General features: G+C 39.3%; 1 protein-coding gene and 1 long non-coding RNA gene across 3 annotated transcripts; one reads left to right on the plus strand and one right to left on the minus strand.

Annotated features, from left to right (window-relative positions):
• The first annotated feature begins 91 nt into the window (after window positions 1-91).
• Window positions 92-2,986, plus strand: LOC141786997 (uncharacterized). Its single transcript, XR_012597983.1, has 4 exons — window positions 92-226; window positions 1,642-1,825; window positions 1,910-1,986; window positions 2,465-2,986. It is a non-coding gene; the product is annotated as an uncharacterized LOC141786997 (long non-coding RNA).
• An 11-nt stretch (window positions 2,987-2,997) lies between these two features.
• lpar2b (lysophosphatidic acid receptor 2b) lies at window positions 2,998-25,905 on the minus strand. Of its 2 annotated transcripts, none has more exons than XM_074665312.1 (6): window positions 25,736-25,905; window positions 25,459-25,586; window positions 12,841-13,321; window positions 11,476-11,970; window positions 8,624-8,883; window positions 2,998-4,519 (listed from the first exon to the last, which is right to left on the minus strand). In XM_074665312.1, exons 3-6 carry the CDS (start codon window positions 13,094-13,096, stop codon window positions 4,415-4,417), a joined length of 1,116 nt encoding a protein of 371 aa, XP_074521413.1. In that variant the 5' UTR covers window positions 13,097-13,321; window positions 25,459-25,586; window positions 25,736-25,905; the 3' UTR covers window positions 2,998-4,414. The 2 variants fall into 2 exon arrangements, with proteins under 2 accessions (XP_074521413.1, XP_074521406.1); XM_074665305.1 differs by having other exon boundaries at window positions 25,686-25,905.
• Window positions 25,906-26,605: the final 700 nt, after the last annotated feature.

Consider the following 26,605-nt stretch of genomic DNA (forward strand, 5'->3'; position numbering starts at 1 on the left):
GGCTGAGGAGGAGGAGGAGGAGGGAGGACCCTGTGATGCAGACTTGAGCACAAGAATGATATCCAAGCGTTAAAAGTGAGTAAGAAAGCAAAGCATACAGATATATATGCTCTAATCAGAGTATATAGCTAGATGAAGAAAAATCATTTATGGAAGAACTACAGAGCTCACATCACGTTGTCAGTCCGGCTCCACGCCCCCGTGGACGTCACATGTCGGCAAATGGGTATGTCAGAGAAAAGAAAAATGCTGTTGTAGAGTTTCAGACTGCAACTTGGCTTATAGCAGCAGCAGCAAAAACCGAACAAGAAACGATTATCCTTCCTGTTGTGTACTTGTGATCAGCTTCCTCAGTGAGCTAGAAACACAAATCACAGACACAGTTTCCTTTTTATCCACATGGAGGCGCCACCAAAGGAGGCACCCACTGCCCCTCCATTTAGCCTGTGGTTGGTTTAGCAAATGCAGAAAAAAAAATCATAGGATAAAGATCAACAGAAATATCATCTATAAGTTAAGAAAAAATAAAGTAAGCTGTTAGTACTCTGTTTTTGAGTCAGAATCCTGCCTTTAATTTAGTTCATAATGGAACAAAGGTAGATTAGGCCTACAAATTTGACCCTTGAAGCATTTTTTAATTGAGAGAAAAACAGAACAGAAAAACAGAAGCTGTGAAACTGTGGCATGTTTGCATGTTCTGTATGAGTTGGCCTTCAAACCAAATTATTAGGACACTCTCGTGAAGCCTTCACACATATCACAAAGTCAGGAAGTTTTAGACAAAAACAGACGAAACCACGACCCGACCTGTGATCAACAGGAAACCACAAATGTTCAGCTAGTCAGATATTTTCATGTAAGCAAGATCTCCTTGGTTCTGTTAAATGTTTGACTCCTTAATAACTGTGACTGATTGAGTTCAGCATTTGGGAGGATTTTAACCTGGTGTTTGTGTGAAATGCTGACAGACACCTTTAAAAAACAAATAAACAAACACTTAAACCAACTCACAGACACAGGTTGACCACATTTCACTTTAACCAGTTGACACTGTGGCCAACACATTGGTGTGTCACAGGCTGGGCTCTCGAGTTGAAATGATAAATTTCAGAGAGTTCAGTGGTTAGAGCAGCCTGAAGAGCTACCTGTACCTGACCAACTCTAATAAAGACAAGGAGAGCAAAATCCTGTCCTGCAATACAGGCAATGACAGAAGAGCTTATGACAGCGTCTCAACGCTGCAGATCTATAAATAAAATGAACCACAAGCCGTCTTTATGACACCGACTGTTTGAGATATTTGTCTGATTTATGTTTATGAAAAAAATCAATGCTATAACATTTTATTTCAGCTCATTTATTTATCATTCACTCTGTATGGTTTTAGCCAAAACCTGTATCTCTAAATTTAAGTGGTTATATGCTGCTGAATAATTTGTTCCAGTGATGCCTTAGTTTCATGCTTGAGCCACACTCAGCCATGAAACTAAGTCAGCCACACTCAGAGATTCACTCTTTGTGACCAGACAAAGTGCCTGCTTTAAAGAAGAAAAGCTCATCAGCTTATCTTTTAAATATTGTTGAAATACAAACAAATCAGAGGACTGTTAGGCCTAAAGATGTACCTTTTACTAACTGCAGGAGCTTGAGGACATCCACTGAACCAGACTTTGAAGGTGTCTTTCAAACCGCAGGCAGGAGCAGCCTCGGGGAATGTCACAGAACCAGTTTGTACTTTCCCTGTTTGGTCGCTGCATGCTTGAAAAAAAAAGAAACCAGGAAGACAGCAGAGTTTCTACCTCAGCAGGTGTTTTGGATGGTTCAGGTCTGCACTGCTCATCATCATCCTTTTCTTCTTCTCACATGATGATGACATGACGAAGAAGTGGCATCTTGTTTTCTCCCTCAGTTTTCATCTCAGGACAGAGGACAGAAACAAGTTACAGGAGCCTCTCCTCTGACTGACTGACTGCAGAGAGAAACCAGGTGTGTGAACAGTTTTCATCTGCAGTGTTTGTATCTTTGTGATGGGTAAACAATAGCTCATGCAGACTTCATCTCCTCACTTATATCTGAGGGTTGATGTTGAACTGAACAGTGCTGTGGGAATAACAACCCTGTGATTTTGAAAAGTGTCAAAAATTGTGAAGTTTGAAAAACTAAAGCATATTTCTCTCAATTAAACAGTTTGAAACATCCAATGTAAGAGAGGAAAACTTCACAGTTGTGACAAACGAATAGAAAACAAATAATTTAGAAAAAACATCTGGTTTCATTTCAAATTCCAATTTCAATTTTTACACACAAGTTTAAAATATCCAATTTAAAACTTTACTATACAAATGAATGCATTGACCCAGGTTGGCTGATCTCTCTCTCTGCTTTTTTCCTCCATGTTTTTAAAATAAGTTCTCTTTACTCCGCTGACATCTTTGAACTTACAAAACATTTCTTCCTCCTCCAGCAGGTGAGCTGGTCATGGGTGGCTCCTCCTCCAAAAGAACATTTTTCTGGCAGAGGAAGAAAAAGTCACCTCTCAACAAAGCCTGGAGTCGCCTGAAGAGGGAGCTACCTTCTAAGAAACGTAAGAAGAAGAAGAGCGTTCTGGAGAAACTGAGCCTGGATAACCTGAGGAAGGAGCAACATTCCCAGAAGAGGTTTTCCCTGCCAACGAACAAGAAAGAGCCGTTATCACTGAAAAGATTCTCTCTGGGGAACACGAGAAGGGAGTCGATACAGGACGGAGGAGGAGGAGGGCTTAGGAGGTTTTCTCTTCCTCCATCAAGAAAAGACTGCAAAAAAATGAAACCCATAGATTGAAAAGGAGAAAAAGCCTCCACAGAGACACTCAAGTAGATGCCTTTAAGTGGTGACTCTTCATCTGGATCTGAACAAACTGGAGAAAAAAATCCAAAGTTTGGCACAAATATGAGTCAACAGGATGGAGGAGGGTGTGACAGATTCTGAGTTTTTTATTGACCTCACTGTCAGGGCAGATTAATACAGACACACAGAAAAAAACCCAGCAGTCACAATGATTCCCTTTGCTCAATATTAGATTGGATTACCTGCAATACTGCAACCCAAAATGTTTTATGTAACTCATGCCACACTTGTTGCATTTCTAGATATTATCCTAAAAAGACTGGTTTGATTCCCCTTCATGTTTTTTTGACTAAGAAAATCTGCCAAAGTGCACTAAATACTTTACAAAGTATCCACAGGTAAAATGCGATCATAAATAAAGTCTATACCACATTCACTTTGCAAATGGAAGTATTATGTGTCAGTCTAGCACATGGAGAATCCACACAAGGCAAACAGCACAGTCAGAGCAGCACACTGTGATGATAAAATGGGTGGGAGTATTGGAAAAATTAGCCGGTTTTATAAGAGATCCCAGTTTGCTGACATGCTTTTTGATGTAACACATTTTTACAATTCTTTTAAAATTATTCACTGGACCCCCAAGCTATGGTTCCCAGACCCTTGGGGGTCCTGGGACCGCTCTTTGAAAATCACTGTATTAAAGGACTCATTTACCATGAACACGTCTCACATTATCCTGTGACCACCTCATATGTTAAATAAACAATGTGAAAAACACAGTTATCCATAATTTGATACACCCGATGACTCCCAATGCTCTGTTAAAAGTGTAACAGATTTTTATATCAAGTTTACTGTAATGCTGCTATTTCCATCCTGTTTGTATTACTGAGGGCAGGCTGAATGGCAGAAAAGCAGCACATCAATATCAACACACAATGCAATGTTCAGTTGATCATGAGGCTGATTGTACAGCTTTCTGAAACTGGTTGTTTGTAAACTAAACGTGACACAAATCTGAGACATTAAAACCACATTGATCCATCGCGAGGATAACATTAAAACCAGTTTGTACAGATCCAAACTCTTGACAGCTCTCAAAAGAGCACACTCCGGTCAGTTCTTCCATACTCCATCAGTTTGCTCCTGTAGTTCTGTTTATTCTCTTTTGTCAGCATGTGTTTGAGGGAAGACCATGCTTCATTTATGTCTCAACAGGAAATGGGCTTCAGCCTCAGCGTTGAAGGCCCAGTAATGGACGGTTTGCCTCCTTGTCTTCTGCTGAATGCTGATAACAGAGCAGAAGAGTCAGACTTCAAATTTGTGAGCTGATTTTTGAAGTTAATCTGCTCTTCTTTGCTTGTCTTTGCTCCAGGACCAGACATAAGCTGGATAATCGACGTGTGCAGGCAGTAGAGGTAAAATCTGAACTTCGCTAGCAGAATAAACAGTCTTTGACCCCCTCACACACTCTGCTGGGATCCCACAGCTTGTTTATGTGTGCATACCCAGAGGGGAGGATTTCAGTGTCAAGTGTCTGTCTGCACTTGGTCTCCCGTACGCTGAAAGTTTAACGATGTTTGCCTCAATTCCACTTTTCTGAAGAGACAGGTTTGTCCCCTGAGCCCTCGTGGATGAGAAGCGTCCCGTTGCTCCTCTCCGCCGGCTCAGCTGCACGAGACTTACTCTTCTGAAGACAGACAGAAAGTGGTGGAGAGACAGATGAAAGTGTGAGGAGGGAGTTGGAATGAGGTGAGGAATCAGGAGAAGGGTGGGAAGGAAAACAAAGGAGTGCGGTTAGGTGAAGCAGGGAAAAAAAAAAGAAAGAACAGGAAGAGAAGGAGAGAGAAGAGAAACTGGGTTAGTCGTGTCTGAACAAGTGAAGGCAGTGAAAGCAGCTAAGAGGGAAAGCTATGAAAAACATCCTCAGACTGTGTTTCCACATAGTCTGACGTGATTCCAAAATTAATATCGAACTGCTGATCACAAAAGCAATCATGCTAGGAAGCAGATGGACATACGTGAGCGAACACAACATGAATGTAGGCAGATGTGGGCGTTTTATTTAGATTAGTTGCAACAATATTTGTACAAAAATAAATGCTTAATGCAATATGAAAATGCTTCTGAAGCGACAAAACAACTATTAGCTTTGGTAGCGTGAGAAAAACAAGCATCAACATGCTGATTTATGTGAAAAACAAAAGCTATATTTCAACATACAGGTATCTCTCTAATAGCTTCTTATAACAGCATTACCTATTGGTGTCCTGACTGTTTATGACAGGGTTGTACTGCTTTATTGGCGAGTATCACTATCACACTGCTGACAGATACTGGCTTGTCTGTAAAACGGTTGGCTTCAATAAAAACAGCAAAAATAAAATAAGCATAAATAACAAAGTAGATTAAAATTGGCATCAAAGCTATTTGTTGAATTGGAATTTGGGCACATCTCTGATTAATGTTCCATTCTTCTACCTCTATTACATGACTCATTGCATATTTTACCATCAAATCACACAAAGAGGAAACAATCTACTCCAAACAACCTCCTTCTCTTTAAAGGCCTACGCTCCAATTTTTATGTCGCTAAGACGGGAAGTATCCTGAACAACATTTACAGGAACATAAAAAGACCACACACTAATGACTGCTCTACCTGTTAGCAGCAGGAACAGCTTGAACATGTGTGAGTGTGTGTGTGAGTGTGTGTGTGTGAGGGAATGACAGAAAGCATGCCTCCAACATACACACATGCCAGAATAACAAGTCAGAGGAAATGTGGCAAGTAGCATGACCCACTCCAACCACAAGCACACATCTGGACACGTTTACCAGCGAGCACGCGATCTAACAAACACACACACGCATACACAGATCAGCAAACAGCTCACAGAGGATGCAGTAATGTTGTGCTCCACATAAACTGAGTAACATGAGGCAGCAGGGTCACTCCTGGCATCTGGATAATTGTGCTAAATAAACGTGTTTACAGTGTGAGGCATTTTGAGGGTTTCGACTCTGTGTTTTATGAGATCAGATCAGTTCGATTCAGGTCATCTCCTCCTTCACTGTTCAGCTTCAGGAAAGCTCATGGAAAGTCTGACATCATGGCATCACAGACACACACATGAATGGGATTATGTTTGTCTAACTTTTGAGTGCATGATGAGACGATTTGCCCTCACAGATGATGTTTGGTAGAATGGTAGCATAGATGGTTGTGCCACTTTGTGAGGAGTTCATTTGACTCCTTTGGGGCCTTTTTGAGTCTTTTTGGTTATTTTGTGAATCTTCATTGTTAATTTGTGTCTCTTTAAGGTCATATTGTGGATGTTCGCTGCTTAACTAACTTTACTTGAAGTTCTTTTTTTCTAGACTTTGTGTCTCTATATAGTCATTTAAATGTCTCCAAAGTGGTCTGGGTATCATTGTGGTGGTTTTTTGTCTGCTTAATGGATCAGGTCTTTGTGGTCATTTCCATTATTGCATTTACATTTACAGTCATCCTGTAGCTGTCTGTTGTACTGACCCACTCATTGCAGTTGTTTTGGTCTCACTGTGATCTTTTTTTGTTTACCTTTGTGATGATTTTATGGAACTTAAAAGACGTGTTTTTCTGTAGAGATTTCTGTCCTTACTTTTGGCTAGCTGAGCATCACTTCATAGTTTTTTGGGAGTTTTTGTCTACTTGTGTGCGCTTAGTAATTATTTTGCCTCTCTTTTCACTACAACAGCCAATCAGAAATAACTCCACTTGAGCAACAATCTGCTGCTTCAGATCATGAGGGGCCACGGAGTGCGAACGAACCAAGCTGTGTCAGAAAGCTTTAACTGGGAACATCTGTGGATGACACAAAACACTTGACAGATTTATTAAGCATAAAAGTGATTTTGGTTTGCTCATATTTTTTTTCTCATGCAGTTACAATTCCAGCATGAAACTCCACTTTTGTGGGTGCAAAAATAAAAACCAAAAGGTTCCATCTGTGCTCTGCTTTGACACACGATATGATGCAACCCATGAGTAAAGCTCATGCTCAAGCAATGCTGTGAAGACTTCTGAGGAAACTGTAGCTACACTCAAGGTCCAGCGCATACAAAAAGGTAGCTCAGAACAATCACAACATTTACTATTAATTTGACTATTTCAGCTCCCATATGAAGCTCAAATGAATAAAACATGTTGTCATGTTCTGAGCAGAGCGGCAGTGTGTGATGAGCAACATTCAAGATTTCCTCAAGGAGCTCAAGTTTACTGGATGAAAAAAAGTTTAAACCAGTGAATAATTCTTTTGGTACAGTTTGAAAGACAGTGCCTGTAAGTAAAGATTGAGCCAATGAACTCAATTAGAAGAACTATGAACCTCAACCTCAATATTATCAAATGAAAAACTGCCCACCGTTTTGTTAATCGGATAATCTCAAAGTCTTCTAACATGACAAAGTGGGGAAGCTTATTGAGTAACATAGAACACAATAAAATCTCTCTAATGACATTTTGTACTGGTGAACTGATGCATCAGACTGCTGTTAAAATTCAGCCAATATTTTAGATTAATAGCTACAGTATCAAAAATTGAGAGCCCATATTTATGCTAAATTTATTTAAGTAACATGCCACAGAGGCACTTCTATTGTTATATTAATCACAAAAATATCTGACAGAACTGGTCTCAAAGAGGAAAAGTAATCAAAATAGTTGTCATTCAATTATTAGTTGGTCTCTGCTCAAACAGCACATTTTACCTGAAGCCAAAAGGATTACAGCTGTGTACCCTAGACTACAACAAACTCTCAAGTGAGAGTTAATGTTGGTCAACGTTTCATCCACAAGGTACAAAAGAAACTTCTAACCAAGGTTATGGTTAAAAATTTTGCTTTTCTTTTTTTCTTTTCAGTCTTGGTTTAGTTTTAATAACTGATTTTCTAGTTTAGTTTTTATCAAGTTTCAGTATTATTTTAACTCTTTTTTTAGACATACAGGATAGTTTTCTGGAGTAGCTGATTCAAAGGAAAAACGACCAACTGTCCTGATAAAACAAGAAAGCTCTGCATCAGTTGCAGTCCTGTTTCATGTGTTTAGCTTGTGATCTTAGGTTTAGCAATTTCAAGGGAATTATAACATTTCAAGGGAAATATAGATAATAACATTTTTTGTTGATCCCATGTCCCCTGCATTCAAATTGTGTTATTGCCTCATGCTAGGATGCTGCCCACTAATGACAGTCAGACTCGCTGACCACAAAAAAAGGCAAAAAAGTAGAAAAAAAAAGTAACAGCATCAAAAACTGCAACTAATGGTTTTGCTCAGTTTGTGGTCTCATCCAGCTCCTTCAGTAAAACATAGTTTTACATAGTTTTTTGCTGTCGCAAAACTAAACTAAAATGCTAGTTGCTAACTGTTGGCTGTGCGTGTGTTACTATCTGTACAGTTTATCAGTGAGCAGTTAAAGACCTGTTGATGTAAGGGTGGTTATGTTGACTTTCATTTTTAAGATGACTGGCACCTGAATGATTTTAACTTCCTCCACAAATCAATTTCTGTGCTGTCTGTCATAGACCTTTTAAATGTGAAGGAGTGAAAACTAGAGCTGAAACTGAGTTAAAAAGTTGCCGAGTTGGCCAAGTTATCTGTTAATCATCGCACGGCTGGGAAACTGCTAACTGTATTAGCTATACTCTATGTGTCTGTCAGTGTGGCTGCAGGGTTTCTCTTTAAGAGTCCTCAGTGCAAGTGGTTGTTTTATTTGTGATTGCTGTCTTCAGCTCCGTTGCTCTCAGACAGTACCTCATGCTCCATGGTGTTAAAGTGAACTCCAGATATGCCTTTTTTGTCTTTGTCTCCACAGAACCGGCATCTGATGATTTCGCAGAAGGTATTCCTCATGTCTCTGTCCCTCAATGAGTAGATGATCGGGTTGACGAAGGAGTTGCACTCAGCCAGAACCAGGCAGTACTTCTCGTAGCGCAGCACCTTACACTCATCACAGCCAAGGCCATCGAGCAGCAGCACCACCAGGCCGGGCGTCCAGCAGAGCACAAAACACCCTGGTGAGGGGAGGATGGAGAGGAATATGAAGGCTACATAAGGTCATTGGGAGAGATGTGATAAGACCAAAAATCAACACGAGGAGTCAAAGATAAAAGATGAGGAAAGAAAATGAAAGACGGAGTTGTGAAGAATGTGAAGAAGGAGAAGGAGGTAGCACAGGGAGAACGGGAATGTAGTGTAAATTCCTTTCTGGACAATGTGTGCGCACACACACACAGATACACAACATGTCGGGGAGTGGACTGGGTTTAGTCTGTATGATCAGGTTTCATTATCATAATAGTCGATTAGGCAGCTCAGGAATTCATTCTATGCACTAATTTCCAGCTCAGCGCTGATACATGCAAATGCCTGAGCTGCAGAGGGTAATGTGAAAATGATGTGGTAACACACAAACACAAAATGTGTAATGCATTCCTTCAGCCTTGACCGTAACCCTAAGTGTCGAAGCTACATGCCTAACCTCATATTACTATCTAAATCCAAGTCTTGGCCCTCTGAAACGCTCTGAAAGGAATTTGACGACATGAAGAAAATGCTTCTTTTAAAAAAGCCAGAACAAGGTCAAAACCTTTAAGTTGACACAGAAAAAACACAGAAACACAGCATCATTCGCTCCTGGTGGTGTCATCTGAGCAGGAGAGGAGCTGTTTTCTGTCACAGAAACTCAACTATGCAGCTCCCTGTCAGGACATGCTCCGGGTTTCTCTCGCCCTCCTCACATGCCAGAGGTGCTGAGTCCTGGCTGCTTGGCGACGAAAGAAAGACGAGTAACATTTTGAAAACGTTGAGGAATTTAATCGAAAGTTCAAAAAGCGAGAGCTCGAGCAGGGGAGGCTGGGAAAGAGAGCAGGGGAGCGAGGAAGTTCGGCAGAAAAAGAGGAAAAATAAGGCAAGAGAAGGAGTGATAGGTCGGGGGAGTAAGGTCTGATTTAACAAGTGAAGACATGCTGAGAGAGGAGGCTGCATGCCAGTGAGTGTGTGTGTGTGAGTGTGTGCTTATGTATCAGGTCAGAGGTTTAAAGGTTTGGGAGCTGTCACTGTTTAATATTCTATGATTTGTAGAGTCAGGTGAGCATTGCCTGAAAACACCTCGTCTTGTCTTCATTGAGCAGAAAATACATCAGTGGTGTTGACTCTACTGTCAAAACAAGGTAAGGCAGGGGTCAGTCCACTTATGGGTATAGAGGCAAAAACAGCAGTTTCCTGCCCTTTGTGTCTAACCTTTGTTTTGAATCCTACAATACCTGTCTCTTTACAGCAAGTCTTTATGATAAAGATAAAAAAGCCTCAAAAATCCCACGAAACAAGCCAACATTATGTGCTTGTGGCATGTTCCAAAAAACAGCACTGGTCACAATGGAGCTCCTTACTACCATCATTGTTCTGTGAATCATTAATAATAACAGCACATTCACGATTGAGGATTTATTTTTCTTGGTAAAGCTTCATCATGTATTTTTAAACTTTAGATGCCATTAAGATACAACATTATACGAGCTTTCACTTTTTTTTTAATTTCTTTATTTCTTTGTTTTCTAAATTTTCTCTTTGTCTGTGTTGTTTACTGCTCTGAACCCACATTAAATCCATGCTCTATACAAGGTATTCCAATGCAAGCAATGAGTCAAGCATCTGTGTCCTCTCCTTATTGTAACATCCTGCTTAGACCTACAAGGTGGAACAACACTGACAGGACTACACCACACCATCAATCAGTCATCAAAATGAAAGTCAATCTGTGGATGTCTTTGGCAAGTCAATGTTTGGATTAAGGATTATAAATGTTGAGGTCTACTTCCAGTCTAACATTTTAGGGATTCAGCGTCTTAAAGTGTTTCAGAAGTTGCTTCTTTTCTTTGCCACTTTTGACAGTAAATGAGGGGTTTTCTGTCACCGGCTCTTGGTAGGAAGCTATTTTGAGATAAAAATTTTAGGTAGGGTAAGTTTTTATTTTTCTAATGTACTAAAGAATGAACACTCATGTATAACTCAGCAGGTGATAAAAAATGATTCCCTAAAGGATTGCACTAAAACCAGAATTCAGAAAAATATGAATAAACGGGTTAATGCTCCACAAACTGCACCACGGGGTAAAAAGAGTGCTTCTATTTGTTTTGTTTTTAAAAAAATCTGAAATGCAGAAGTTTTGGGGCTGAAATGTCATTAGTTTCATTTGTTTTGTGAATTAGACCTTAGCGGGGGCAAATGGCGTAAAATTCTTGGGAATGACCAAGATCCAAACAGTGGCTAATGGTATGCGATTGATTGCTCATTGGTACCTGCAAATTGCTCAATGTTGCCTTGCCTATTGATTGCCCAATGAGCAGCTGTCAGGTACCAGTGAGTGATCAATGGCATACCATAAGCTGCTTTTGATCTTGGCCCTGCTGGGAGTTTGGTGTGAATTGTTGCTACAGTCCGTTCTTAATGAATCCCCCCCTCGTTTTTTGTACTTGGCTGGTCATTTAAAGATCAAGGAACAAAGTTTAGGAGAAATTAAGGCACACAGCAAAAACACCAGACTTGGATATTTATCATTTTCCTGGTAGGATTTCACCATTGATGTGTGATGTGCTCCTCCTCACCTAGGATCATTGAGACGGTCTTCATCAGGTTGAGCACCGTCTCTCTGTGTCTCATTTGGGTGGTGTGCTGCGACATCTGCTTGCTCTTGCGCCTGACGTAGATAAAGATGCGGGTATACACGCCCACCATAATGGAGAAAGTGAACAAGTTGAGGACGGCCCAGAACACCAGGTAGCTGCGGCTGTACAAGGGTGCCATGGTGGAGCAGTTCTCTATGTCACACAGGCAGTGCCAGCCCATGGTGGGAACCAGACCCATGATGATGGCCAAGAGCCAGATGAAGACTATGATGACAAAGACCCGCCGCGTGCTCATCTTACTATGCAGCTGCATGTTGAAGATGGTCTGGTGACGCTCCACAGCCACAGCCAGCAGGTTTAAGACTGAAGCTGTCAGGCTGGTGTCTATCAGTCCCTGACGCACAAACCACTGGTACTTGGACAGCTTAATGGTCCAGGGACCAGTATGAAACATCATGTGCAGGTAGGAGACACCTTGGAGGAGGAAAACAGGGGATCAGTATCAAAGGCCAAAAAAAAGGGTTTAAGTGAGTCTGTAAAAACAAATAATAACTGTTCAACTACTGTAACACTGATAGTTCTACCTAACTTCACTTTTAATCATGAACTTTGTTCACAAAATCAACAGTGTTAATGTAGAAAAGATATTAAAAAAAACAATTTTGTGTTCATTAGCATGCTTGTTCAGGCATTGCAGAAATGAAACAGTTCTTGGCTATGACTACTGAAAGATATTCAGGAGAAACACAGGCCAGACAAGTCCACAGGGGAAAAAAACCCTTCGCTAAAGCTCCACTTGTCAGATTTATGAGAGGAGCAGGTTTTAGTATCTTTGTGGCAAATGGTGCATGATCAAATCCAAGCAGCTATGTTGACATGCACCACAAATTTACAATAGCAACCACATCCGTTTTAATGATGCAACACGCGTGTTGCAGTTAAATGATAATCATTATTACATAATTTGGGCTTAACCTTACAGGGATCATATCCTGCAGAGACAACTGTGACAGGAAAACAATGTGTCTCATTCATAGTATGGCCACAGTGGTGTTTTTGCTCACAGATCAACTAAAATGAAAAAAATGAAAAATTTGAAGAGCTGTTACAGCTTAGAGCAGGTGATTTCCTGCCTACTGCAGCAAGTAAGCATTAGCTGAATAAATTTAACCTTAATGGACCTACAATAAAAAAGTTAATCCATCAGACCAAGAAAAAAGTCTTTCATCAGTCAACAGATCTCATAGTTCTGACTGAAACTACCCCCCAAAAAAGCACATGAAACTCCCTCATAAAACAGACTTTTCAATGAACTGTAAGACACTGATACCAAAAGATTTGTACCTGAGAAAAAGTCTGCCAAAGCCAGGTTACCCAGCAGGTAATAGATGGGGAAGTGAAAGCGTCTGTTTTTCAAAATGGCGCCAATGACCAAAAGATTAGAGAAGATGACAACAAAGCAGACTATCATGCCCAGACTGACGATCACGTAGTCACGGGTTCTCCAGTAGTGGCTGATGTTCTTCCCACTCATCTCATAGAAAAACTTGACGGTCTGGTTGAAGTAGCAACCTTTTATGTCTTCAGTCTTCGTATCCATGTTGAAAAGTTGGGTGGTTTCACTATCAGAGAAGAGTTAGACAGGAAGTGGGAGAGGGTGATGTTGAGGATGTGAGCAGAGAGGAAGGTGTAGGGTGCCTTTCAGACTCTCCCACCCTGGTTGGTTTGAGATCAGCATGCCATCAGCTGGACAAGTGGGGGCTAGAGGGATCCAGACTGTGGACAAGGGCCTGAACTGTAGCAGGGTTTGGATCCACTCTTCAATCTGCGAAAAAGGAAAAAACACAAGTTTAGAATAAAAAAAATACTAAATTTTAACACTGAAAAACTAGTGGTATCAAATTGGTCACTAACTAACATCATCTTATTTGCTCTGAAGGTTCAAAAATGTAGTGAAATAAAAAACTGTAATCAAAGACTAAGATATCAGCAAATGTTATATTTGGCTCACAAAAATCTTAGTCATACTTTTGATATGTGGTGTCCTTAATCAACACATAAGCCTCTTTGTAATGCACAGAGGTGTAAAGGTGCAGGTTTACAAACTGAAGACAACATGCAGCAGGGGTATGAACAGACATGAAATAATCTATTGAAAGTGATACCAACCAAAATAGAAAAGGTACCTCGAATTCATCTGAACGCGTGAATGTAACTGACAACTACTGAAGAAGTACGTGAGCACAAAACCACTCGGACTCTGAGGCTGTGATAGAAGCTCACACTAACTCTAACCCTGTCTGTGTACAGTGCCTGTCTCACACTATCAGCAATACAAGCTTTACTAAAAAACCCCCCACAAGTTTCTGTATTAAATAAAATCCCATGCTTTTTCAACAGAAAACAGATTTTTAAAGAAAATTTTCATCTGAAGGCTCTCTGTACGAGGCATCAGCGGTATTGGTTTTTCAAGGCTGATACCGATAAGTTATCTGTTCATTAGTTCAATCACAACAACAATAGCTGCCGAAACTCTGAATTTGAACGTTACTAACTCTAAAACACAACACTGAATGCTTCAAAAATGTGTCATGAAAACTTTTTTCTTGTGATGGTCAGAGGCATGCACACTTTTGGACTTATCTCATCTGATATCAGGAAGTTGAAGCCAAAAATAAACCTGTTGCTGCTTATTTTCTGTCTGTGATATTTTATATATGCACCTCTCTGCTTAAAGCTTGCACACTCTGGATACTGTGTAAGATGAAGCTTTGAGGTTCATCACTTGTTTTAAAACAATCACCTATCACAGCTAGCTCAACTCTTGTGTGAATACTTCATTTTCCCAATGGTATTTTTAATTCATAGACATAATTTAGGTCTGCTTCCCTCTTGTCTCTGCACCTACATTGTAAGTAATAACTCAAAGTCTTGGTCTAAAAAGATTGCTATTCCTGAATATATATACACACACACACATATATATATATATATATATATATATATATATATATATATATATATATATATATATATATATATATATATATATATATATATATATACATATATACATATATACATACATATATATATATATATATATATATATATATATATATATATATATATATATATATATATATTGGCTGAACAATTATTTAATTTAAACAAACATCGCAATGTAATAGAATGCAATTTTTTAATTTGCAAAGGCTGAAATTAAACAAAATTAAGAAAGATTTTTAAAATGCATTTACGATAGTTTGTTTTTCTGCTGAAGAGAGATCAGTATGATTTTTAAAAATAAGTATTTAAATTTATGTTCACACAGTAATTTACATTTCTGTATTTTATTCAGTGTGAGATCCATAGACAAGAGGATTCACATTTGATTTTATCTAATTGTTCATATCAGGCCTGTCGTTCTGCAGTGCTTTGTTCCTTTCTCTGATTGTATTTGAGGGAATTAATGATAATTATGTTACACCCCTGCAAGGCTTGTAGGTAAATCAATCAGTCTGTATTCTACTGTGATTTAAATAGTTTAATCAGGATATGTTATTTGTATCAATTCTTGTCATTTCGTCATTTCATCATTTATATATATATATATATATATATATATATATATATAAAATGAAATGTAACAAACCTTTTTTTCTCTCCAGCTGACATATTAACAACATCTAAACCAGAAAGACATGTTAAACAGCCCCTGCAGCTATTATAGTATTATCATTATGGAGCCCAATGAGCAGCATCTAGACCGGCTGCCAGCAAGTCATGACAGGAACACAAAACATTTCGTGACTGTGACGCTTTAATTGAATCCAACCACAGTTCAGGGTAGAGCTCGGCCTTCAATTAAACTCATCTCACATGTGCTCAAACAACGCCCTTCAACCCTCTGTTTACAGTAAACGCGAGTAAGCTGCACGCTGCGTTTTTAGTCAACAACCCACCCGCCTGTGATGTCCACTTGACTGTTTTGGTCAAGCTGCACCACGACTCACACTGAACTGCAGCACACTGTTGATTTCAAGTTGAACTCTGTCGACAATGGAAGGAGCAGAGTGGCTCCCTACAGCAGAGACACACCTCACAATTACACAATCCAGCTATGTAACTCTATCTCAGTCCAAACATGCAAAACACACACACACACACACACACACACACACACACACACACACACACACACACACACACACACACACACACACACACACACACACACACACACAGGGAGGGAGCCTCAGTGACCCACTCTCCAACCAGGGGTGTGCAGAGGGAGACGCCAAATCAGAAACAGAAAAATGTGCAGAGTAGGAACTTCAGAGGCTGAAAAATGAAACGGTGGATAAGACACAGCAGCAGGAAAAGGGTTTGATTAAAAAGAAAATAAAAACAGCGGAGGAGAAGTGCAACAAGCATAAAGCCCAGAGCTGAGAGAAGTCCTGACTTGAGTGAGGCACATTCGTTCTCAAGTCTGACAAGTTCTCAGCTGTGTGGTTTGCAGAGGGGAAGTGAGACGGAGACGTCTGAGCCGAATAAAATGTACGAATGACGTTTTTAGACAGGCTTTTTTCAGCGCACCCACTTCAACTCCAGCACAGGTACTGCAGAAAATATGCACACCATCATCTGAGGAAACACGCTGTTCACATACTAACAAAAATTTCCCCTATGGGAAAAAAAAAATCTCCCATGGGGGATCAATAAAAGAATATTCTATTTTATTTTCTTCTACTCTATTCTATTCTAACCTCACAGAAACAGATTTTTAGGTAAGCATGTGACATGGTTGTTTAGAGGGGGTGTCTTAATGGTGTCTGTATTCATATCAATATGACATTTTAAAAGATATTTCCATAGGACAAACACATCATTAGGAAAACCAATGCAGAAACATGAGGCGAGCAGTAAAAAAGGGCACAAAGTAAAGAAACTTTGCTGAGGGTGAAGTACAGTTTGCCTGGATAAAGTTAGGTAAATTTCAGGAGTGTGGAGCATGTGTGAAAGAGGCTCTAAACCCCTCCCTCACTGTTGTACATGAGCTGTCAAACAAGCATGACAACAACAGTTGATCTCTGACCCCGGAGCCTTCAGATCAAAGCCATGCGCAGTACAAACAGTCACTGTGTTTCCTTCCTCCTTCAGGACAGCCCATGACCTCTTTGGCTGACCTTTTCGATTGTCTCTGTGTCTCTGTGTCCGTCACTGTGTTGTGTTCAAATACAAGCTCACTGAGATAAAAACTTTAAGCAGCACGTCATGGAGATCACACCTCTGCTTTGAGTTCTTAGACAGCAAATAATCAAACATACAAGAGTTAGTGTCTGGGTAGTTTAGAGTCTTATTATGACACAGACAAACCTCGAACCCTCTATGTGGCAGGTAAAAAAAAGATCCTGCTCTTAGCTTTCCTCCTTAGACACCAATTTCAATACTTTAAAAAAGGGTTGTCCCCATATTACATTTTCACTTCCGATACGATACCGATACTGCAGCATAGAGTATTGGCCAATACTGATATTAATCCGCTACGATATCAGCATTAAACATGAATACTTTTAGTACTTATTTTGTAGTATGTCTGTCATGTTAGAAAAGGCTTGATTAAGTGATATTATTCAAACAAAGAACAGTAGTCAGCAACAGTAGGTATGAGGAAAAGCTGACCCATTTATTATTAATCCATGAGTAACAGAAACTGCTTATATCGGAGATTTTAGATGCATTCTGATACGATACCGATACTTGTTTTTTTTGCTGATGTCGGACCAATATCTGATATCAATATCGGGTTGGGACACCTCTACTCAAAAAACTGAGTAGCAGAGTTGCAAAATAATTCACCCATTCATCTCTGTTGGGGATGGGTATCTTTCACATTTGAAACGATATGGTACCTGGCAAACAGTACCAGTACTCAACAGTACCAATTTTAGGTACTTTTTTGTGTTCATGTGGCAAGAAGTATCAATTTGTTTAATAACAAAATATAAAGATTTTTCAATTTAACATGTATTCTTCAATGTATAACCTTGTAATGCTGTGTTCATGTTCAGCATGGAAAATCAGCTACTTTTCCACTCCCTCACAGTCACATGGATGCATTTAGGTACTTAAACATGGCACCTTTTGGTTTTACATGAATCGGTACCAGGTACTTTTGACAGAATTTGGATGGTACCTATAAAAGTACCTTATCTGGTAACCATCCCTAATGAGTGTGAGCAACAAACACACTGAAACAGACCGCCTGGGATGCAACAGAACAAAGGTTTTATGCTCCATTCTGCTTGGAGTGTGAGTTTGCTGTGAGATGGGAATGAATGAAGTAGCTTATTCCATTGTAAAAGTGTAATATTTGAGGATGGACATCAATAACATATCAGCTCTCAAATATTAGCCTATTTTGAATCTGATGGCTGTAGCACGTCTCAAAGAAGTTAAGACAGGGGCAGCATAAGGTTGAAAAAGTAACTGGTAAGAAGCAGCTGGACGAGCATTTTGAAACTAACGAGGATAACTGGCAACAGGACGGTACGATGACTTGGTATGAAAAGAAAATCATATAATGGAGAGGCTGAGTCTCTCAGAAGTAAAGATGGACAGGGGTTCACCTCTCTGTAGAAAAACTGCTAAAAGTTGTGGAGCAGTTTGAGGAAATGAACGTCAGAGGCAGGTATGGAGATCACTGAGGCAAACTGGAAAACTGTCCTATGGTCAGACAAATTAAACTTTGAAATTCTTTTTGGAAATCATAGACGCTGTGTCCTCAGGACTAAAGAAGAGAGGTACCATTCAGCTAGTATCAGTATACAGTTCAAAATCCTGCATCCCTGCTGGTATTGGGGTGCATTAGTAGTGCACACATCTGGAAAGGCTCCTTCAATACTTGTATACAAGCTTTAGAGCAACATATGCTCCCATCCAGATGGCATCTTCTCAGGGAAGGCCTTACATATTTCAACAAGACAAAGACAAACCACATACTGCTTCTATAACAAAACATTTAACGCATCATAAAACAAAACAAAACAAAACAAAAACAAAAAAGTCTGGTAAAGAAGACCCAGGACTGTTGAGCAGATAAAATCTTACATCAGACAAGAATAGAAAAACGTTCCCACCAAACTCCAGCTGCTGAGCTCCTCAGTCTCCTCATGTTTACAGACTGTTGTTAAAGGAAGAAAGGAAGACGGGATGCTACGCTGTGGCTAACAAATTCAAAACAAACCTTACTGTGCAGTTTTGTATTTTGATTTTGAATGTCTGATGTGTTATCTTTGATCTATAGTGAATAAAAAATAGGTTTATAAAATTTACAAATCATGTACTCCTGTTTCATATTTTACACGTCATCACGTCAACCTTTTTGCACTACAAGCTTTACACTTCACACATTGGTTGCTCACTTTAGACTATCAGCAAGGAAATGCCTCACCAGCGCTGAATAAGTGTCTGTCAATTTGAGCTGAACTGGTATTGGTATAAGCTGATTCCAATCCCAGGTACTGAGACTGATAAAGTAAGACGGGTGCAACCGTACAAAATATGTTGTTAAATCGTTGGTGTACACTTAACCTTCAGTCAACTGTTGGCTTCACATCACTCATGTTTCACTCTCAGGCTCCAGGAAATCTCTTGAGACTTTGTTAACAGATAATCAAAGTTATGCAAACTCAAATTAAACCAAGGACACAATTTGCAACATACCTCTTGCTTGCTGCCCTACTTTATCCCAAAACACTGACTGAGGCAGTTCTTTCATGTTGCACAACACAGGCCAAAGACTGGACACAGTACCTAAAAGCTAAATCTGACATGATCTTAACTTGTTCTGAGGAACTGTGGTGTTGCTCATTTTGCGACCCAAGAAGACTAATAACTCCTCTGAGACATAACTGTAACCAGATGCAGAACATTCAGTCGAAGGTTTCACACTGATGCAGCTGCATCACAGGATGTGGAACTGTCGTACTCAAATCTGCTGCATCAAGTCCCTACAGAAACCATGACCTCATCATCACACCTGTTTCCAGCCACAGCGAGCTGATACTTTCAGGCTGGTTTCAAAAAGCCAACACTTACCAGGCCACATCCACCGAACAGCAGACAATAAGCAACCCCAAAAAACTGCTCTCTGAACACAGTGTCATATTCTAAACAAGTAGGATTTAGGAGTCTGTGGCATTTGGATTTGGTTTGTAGTCTGTGATAACCCAAGTGTTATTGAACCATCAACACTGAATAGTTTTTGTTGTCACTGTGTATTCAAAAACTAAATAAAATATAACTCTGAACTCAAATGTTAGAGACTAAGTAAGACTTCGCTCTTTTGGAAGCTGTATCTTTAAATTTGACCCCTTACTGCCTGAATTAATTTACAATCATAAGAAAAATGTTTCTGTGTGTTTTTGCATTCTTTCAGATGATATTTAAATGGAGATTGTAAATTTAAATACAGCACTTGCAATAGTTATAAATAAGTTATATGATATATAAGCGTATATATCTATTTATTCCTAATATCTAAGTGTCTTCCAATAATTACATTTACCTCATACAGATTTCTGATATGGAGAGTATATATCTGGGAATATGAAAGTGTATATATATATATATATATATATATATATATATATATATATATATATATATATATATATATATATATATATATATATATATATATATATATATATATATATATATATATATATATATATATATATATATATATATATATATATATATATATATATATATGTTTTTATGCTTGTATAGATGCATATATGTGTATATATTTAGGTATGTATGAAGTATGTCCAGCTCACACTAAATGTATTACATTGTCCTTGTGTACATATATATGCATAAGTTCTAGATTCATATATTCATAAATAAATTTGTATATTTGCTTATATAGATGTATGTATGTGTATATAGATGTAAACTAAACAAATCTATTTAGGTACTCTTATTGAAGGTATTATATTTTTTCTGTGTACATACAAACAAGAGAGAGAGAGTGTATATACATTTTTTTACTTTTAGGAGATAAGGGAAGGCGTTATAAGCTCTGCTTCAGCCTACACCTTTTCGGTCAGTCCCTGTTTTGATGGTACCTTATTTTCTGTTTGCTTTGCTTTTGTATTTTTTCCTCCTTCTGTATTTATTTTTCTATTGTCAAATTGACCAAAATAAAAATCAATCAATCAATCGATATATATATATATATATATATATATATATATATATATATATATATATATATATATATAGAGAGAGAGAGAGAGAGAGAGAGAGAGAGAGAGAGAGAGAGAGAGAGAGAGATAATAGGTTCACCCTCTAACCAACATATTCTCCTTGGTTTGTGTAGAACATGTGGCAAAAGGCATCAGTGGGGTACAAAGTTCATCTAAGGTGAACCAAGACCTGTCAGGGGTACGTCACGAATTCACCACAACAGGCAGCATGGGGTTAAGAGCATTAATGTACAATTTTGTTTACTAGGTCAGCAAAAATAAGCTGATGCTGTCAACAATGGCAAAGTTAGTAAATGCTGCTTTTGTAAAATGTTTGGTCACATTGTTGCAGACAGAACATCCCTTTCTGGAGCTGAGCTGATGAGAGCAGAGCATGTGCAACAGCAGCCAGGTAAGGAGCTGTCAGTAAGAACAGAAAAACAGTGGGGATGGGTACCAAATTAGGTACTTTTATAGGTACCAACTGAATTCTGTCAAAAGTACAGGGTATCGATTCACATTAAATCAAAAGGTACCATGTTTAGGTATCCTTGTGACTGTGAGGCAATGGATGAGTAGGTGATTTTCCATGCTGGACATGAACACAGCATTGCAAGGTTATATACTGAAAAATAAATATGTTTAATATTTTTTACCACATAAACACAAAAAGTACCAAAAATTGGTACCATTGTGTACCGATACCGAATACCAGGTACCAGCCATCAGTGCTGTATCGTTTCAAATGCTAAAGGTACCCATCCCTAAAAAACAGTGGTGGCCAATGCAACACACATGTCCAAAACAGTCTGTGAGCATTTTACCCTCAACTCTAAAAAGAGAATGACTGCCTGTAAGATTCGTGAGGAGCACCTTGCTTGCAGAAAAGCATCATCAGCTGTGACGTTGCAATGAACGATCCAGAGTTTGAGTTCTCTGAGGGATTTTACTCTCTCTAGAATTTAATTTCCTCACTTCAAACCTGTTGCCTAGGGCACTTTTTAAAATGTTCTGTCATTTCTTTTTACCTTGGAACACCAAACTGTGGAGCAGACACTTACCATGTTACTAGTCATGTGTTATTTATATATATTGATAAAACGTCTCAATTCTCACTGATGTCACTGGTTGCAGACTAGAAAAAGTTTGGCACAAATGCCATTGAATTTTCTTTTTGATGATTTTGCTTTTAAATCTTTGTGTTCTACTTCAGTCTTAATCTCATTGTACCAGCTGTTCATCTCTTTCCAACGACACTGACAGAGTATTTCCTTCCATGAGTCACCAGGTTCACCGAGGTGCTTGCACTCTGTGTGGCTTACAGGGCCTGCATTTGCATGACTGTGTGTTTTCATACACCATACGCCCGTGTTTGTGTGTGAATGGACCAGGCCGAATCTGTAAACACCAGTTTGAATGCAAACCGGTCATTACCAGAGCAGCCACACCCGAGTCTCTTCTTCTCCCTCCTCCACGCTTTCTCCCGCTCTCTGAAAGTAGATCCTCAGCACGTCAAAGCTAGTCAGCACTTCTATGTGATAGAAAGGATTTACTCCACATAGACACATGCACACACACACATTCAAAGGCACACACACCCGTGCCCGAAACTCAGGAGGTGGTGTTGTGGTAAAGTCTGTTTTTGGCCTTTAATTCCAGGTAACAGCGGAAATTCTGTTCATCGCTTTGGGAGCTCTCTCTCTGGGGGGATCATCTTTTATAATGAACCATCTCCTGGAAACCGCGTCTCACCAGCTGTGAAGCATGGACATGCAACCGGCAAGACCAACGGGGTGTCATCTGCATAATGACTGCCTTCAGCAGTTTAATCACTCACACACACATACACACACACACACACACACTTCTCATTGAATCTTGAACTGAAACTGAGGTGGCTGACCTATCAGAGAGTTCCTCTTTATCAAATGCCAGATTAGACTTTTTTTTTTAAATGCAAAATTCACACGTTCTGGTGAAGAAGAAAAACATGAGTTTTACAAGTGAAAAAAAAAGAAAGTAGAATTTCGTTCAAAAAACAAACAAACATTTTCTGTGATCAGATAATCTCTAAAGTGAATGTAATTGTCATACAAAGACATCTGCTGGTTGTCTGAAGTGTTTGAGAAGACTGTAAGATCAGGACAGGTCTTCAATTCATGGGTCACTAGTCCCAACAACTTGTCTCTCGCTTTTACATCTAACGTCCACCTTGGACAGACATGGTAAAAGCTCAGCTTTCTCTGATCGTGAACAAACATACAAGCAAATTTTCACAGATTGAAGTCAAAGTCATTTATTATGCGAAATTCATCAAACTTTTGTCCCAGTTTCACAAACCAAAGGTTTATCTCTGAATTTGGTTTCAACAAAAAAGAATTCAAACACGTTACCAAGTTTTATCCAAAAAGAAACACTAATTTCTTCATGAAGCTCACTTTCTGCAGTTTTTCCCCACAATCATTTAAGAACTAAGTAGCTCGAATGTAAATCATAACCACTGGAAGAGCAGCTGTGAGAGCATGTTTTCATGTTTTCTATGACCAAGACATTAAAAGGTCCTTTTATGTTTCATCAACTACAGGGACATTCAAGGAGGAGCTTTCCTATTCTTCATATACCAGGGCATCACAGGAAGTGATCAAACCCTCAGTGAGTACACCACAGAAACTTTACCAGTACACCACAAGAACAGGTAGTATTAAACAACAACTGAGCAACATTATAAATATGATTGTAAGACAGCTTTACGAGCTCTTTAAGTGTCTAATGTGAGAGTGACAGCAAGAGCAAAAAGTAGAAACTGGTATACCACTTATGGCTGAATGGGATATACCACTTCCCACTGGAATATTCCAGTTTTTAAACTGGCTTTTGGTTCCATAAGTGGTATACCTCTTGTTTATGACTGGCATATTACGTTTTCTGAGTCTCATAGTTTGTTTTTATTGACAACCTAATTTCAACAGTAACAAAATCGAATGTATTTATGTTGTCTTTTGGTAATGTTTGCATGTATGTGTCAGAGAAAACAGTTAACACTCTTACAGCCAACACTTGCCTCAATTGTCTTTTCTTGTGCATTGTAACCCCGTTTTCTGAAAGTTGAAGCCTATTATCAGTATTACTGTAAACAGTTGATTGTGGTTACCATGTCCAGTCTGACTAATTCGAATGCAGAGCTGTGACCTTCCTTCTTTGACTACAAACCACTTAGATGCTTAATATTCATTTATTATTGTTTTATTAATCTTCCTTTATTTTGGTGAACATCCATGTTTCAATTATGTAAGCAAGGCTGAGTTTAATGTTTTCTTATTGAGGGGGACTTTTTTGACATTTGTGCTCTGTGTAGTGACCAGCCATGTATTATTAAATAGATAGACTTGTTTATTCATGCATGTTTACACACACTCATTGGTGTCTCGTGAAGGCACTCAACCTACCAGCAGTGTGCCAATTTGAGCAGGTCAACCAGTTTCAATCTGGTGGCATATTCCATGTTCTCTGGTATGCAAATTTTTTATCTGGCGGCATATTCCAGTAGGAAGTGGTATCTTCCATTTAGCCAGAAGTGGTATACCAGATACCACTTGTGCTCTCAGCACTGCAGGGAGTATGATGATAAAAGTACATTTGGCTTATCATCAAGTCCTGGCACTCAGACCAGGTTGTGATCTTGTATTGGATTGTGTATGAAAGACAGAAGGGATGTAATCCTCAACAGTTACGTGACTAATCAACTTTATATTCTTATATCTTAGTGTTGTCTTTCTATCAATTCTGATTTCTTTTTTATCTGGACCTAAAGTCTGCAACATCTTTTGAATTTAAATGAATTTGACTGATTGATCCACAAATCAGGTGTTATGTACCTCATACAAACAGGTGAGAAAAACATGCAGATTTCAGACTCCAGACTAAAGACTTGTAACAACAGTGGTTTAAAATACAATTTCCTGAGTTTATTTCTTTCTTTTCTGGTCTGCCATTGACTACTCATTGATCAAAATTCACAGAAACTCCAGACATGAAAATGACTATTCTTCACAGCTTTCAGAACTCAGTTGCACAGTTTTACAGTTTTATGACCTCCCATTACTGAAAAAGGCAAAGCCTGAAGAGATGTTTACACATGATATCAACAAATCCTGAGCTGTACAGTATTTACTAAGACAGGGTTTATGGCAGTCTGCTGTAGAGGACTGCGTTTCAGCCTGCTACATACAAGTGACACCTGTGCAGAAGAATGTCAGCCATAAAAGTTCATCATGTTATTCGTCCATCTCTGGTAGCCTATCAATGAGTCAATTCGCCGTCTTCATGCCAAATAAAGCAGGTTACACCCAAGCAAAGTCTGGGAAAGTACAGAAAATTAAACGATCTTTCTCTTTTACTCAAGAGGGAGAAAACAGCTTCTTTGACTATAAGACATAAATCTTTCGATTTCACCACACTATGTCATCATTTCTCAGAAGGGGCAAGAGCCAACTGACAGTGACAGTGATGTTTGGGCTGTAATCACTTCCAGACAGACGCCTCAGCATGCTAATGAGAGCCCAAACGTTCAGCAGAGGAACAATAAAAACACCAACACACTTCAGCTGCTGTTCTTCAGTAACTCAACACATTTTAAACTAACATGAGAAGCATTTTCACACGAAAAGGAACTTATGTAACAGGTAGAAGAAGCTGAACTTACCTTGACTTGTGTGAATAAGAACTCGTTAATCAAGTAAATCCAGATCTTTGTCCACAAGGGAAACAAAGTAGTGCTGTACCTGGGAACAGCTCCTCGCGCGCTTTGAGCTCCCTCTTGGAAAAACGAGACTAAAATTCATACAATTAAATATCAACTCTGTTTCTATCGTCGCTCCAGTCGTGTTTTTCCGATCTATATCTCAAACTCTGGCAGACAGCGTCCTTCACCTGTGCTTGGACTTTTCACCGAGCTTCCGGGAGTTTTGGGCGGCAGTTACCTGTGCGCAGTGATCCGCGTGGTTTGTCCCGGGAGGAGGGGAAAGGGTGCGGCACAGATCCTTTGCAGCTGCTGCTGTCTCTCTGTGTGACAAAGGAGCAAGCTGGAGGAGATCTTCGGTATGCTGCTCCTGCCAACCTGAGCGCGTGGTAACCGCCTACTACTGCCCCCCTGGGGGGTTGGACAGCCAATGACAAAAGAGCTTGGAGTGATTGACAGAATGCGCGAGGACTTAAATTTGTCTGGTTTTGATTGAGGCAGGAGGTGAATTATTGATAGCCAAGGTAAACCAGAGGTCAGTGCTCTGCATAATGTGGTTAAGTAGATATGGAAGAGTTGTTTCACAGATTGATTTTTAACCTTTAAAAAAATATTTTAATTACCATTTTGAGGGAAACGTATTGTACTGTTCATGCCCTTTCAAGGCTTAAGGTGCATGGTGATTTTTATCCACTAAAGGACCTAGGAGTCATGCCAGCCTCAAAGTTCAAATGTAACTGCTGCATTTCCACTCCAGCTGTGGACCCCTGTGTTTGTGTCTCTCCTACATGTTTCCTGTCCGTCATCTTTCAACTGTTTTCTATTGAATAAAGGGGAAATGCCTTAAATACTTTAATCTGCTGCCTCTGGTTTAAAACTAATGGGTTGAAAGTCCTCAAAGAATGAAAACAACCATCTAAAGTGGCCATATCTCAGAACTGTGGTTCACTTTCCATCCCTCTACTTTACCATTTTTTTTTTCATCTTTATTCAAGCAGCTGCAGTTTCTGCTTTTCTTTTGGCGCGCAGCCTATCTAATCCATTTCGCGGTTTGAATCCCTTTAGTTTCTGCCATTGTACAACATGTTTTGTGCAGGTTGTTGTGTGTCTG

This window comes from Halichoeres trimaculatus, unplaced genomic scaffold, assembly GCF_033239565.1.
Source record: "Halichoeres trimaculatus isolate MK-OKI-2021-1 unplaced genomic scaffold, fHalTri1.1 fHalTri1_scaffold_2, whole genome shotgun sequence".
NCBI classification, from domain to species: domain Eukaryota; kingdom Metazoa; phylum Chordata; class Actinopteri; order Labriformes; family Labridae; genus Halichoeres; species Halichoeres trimaculatus.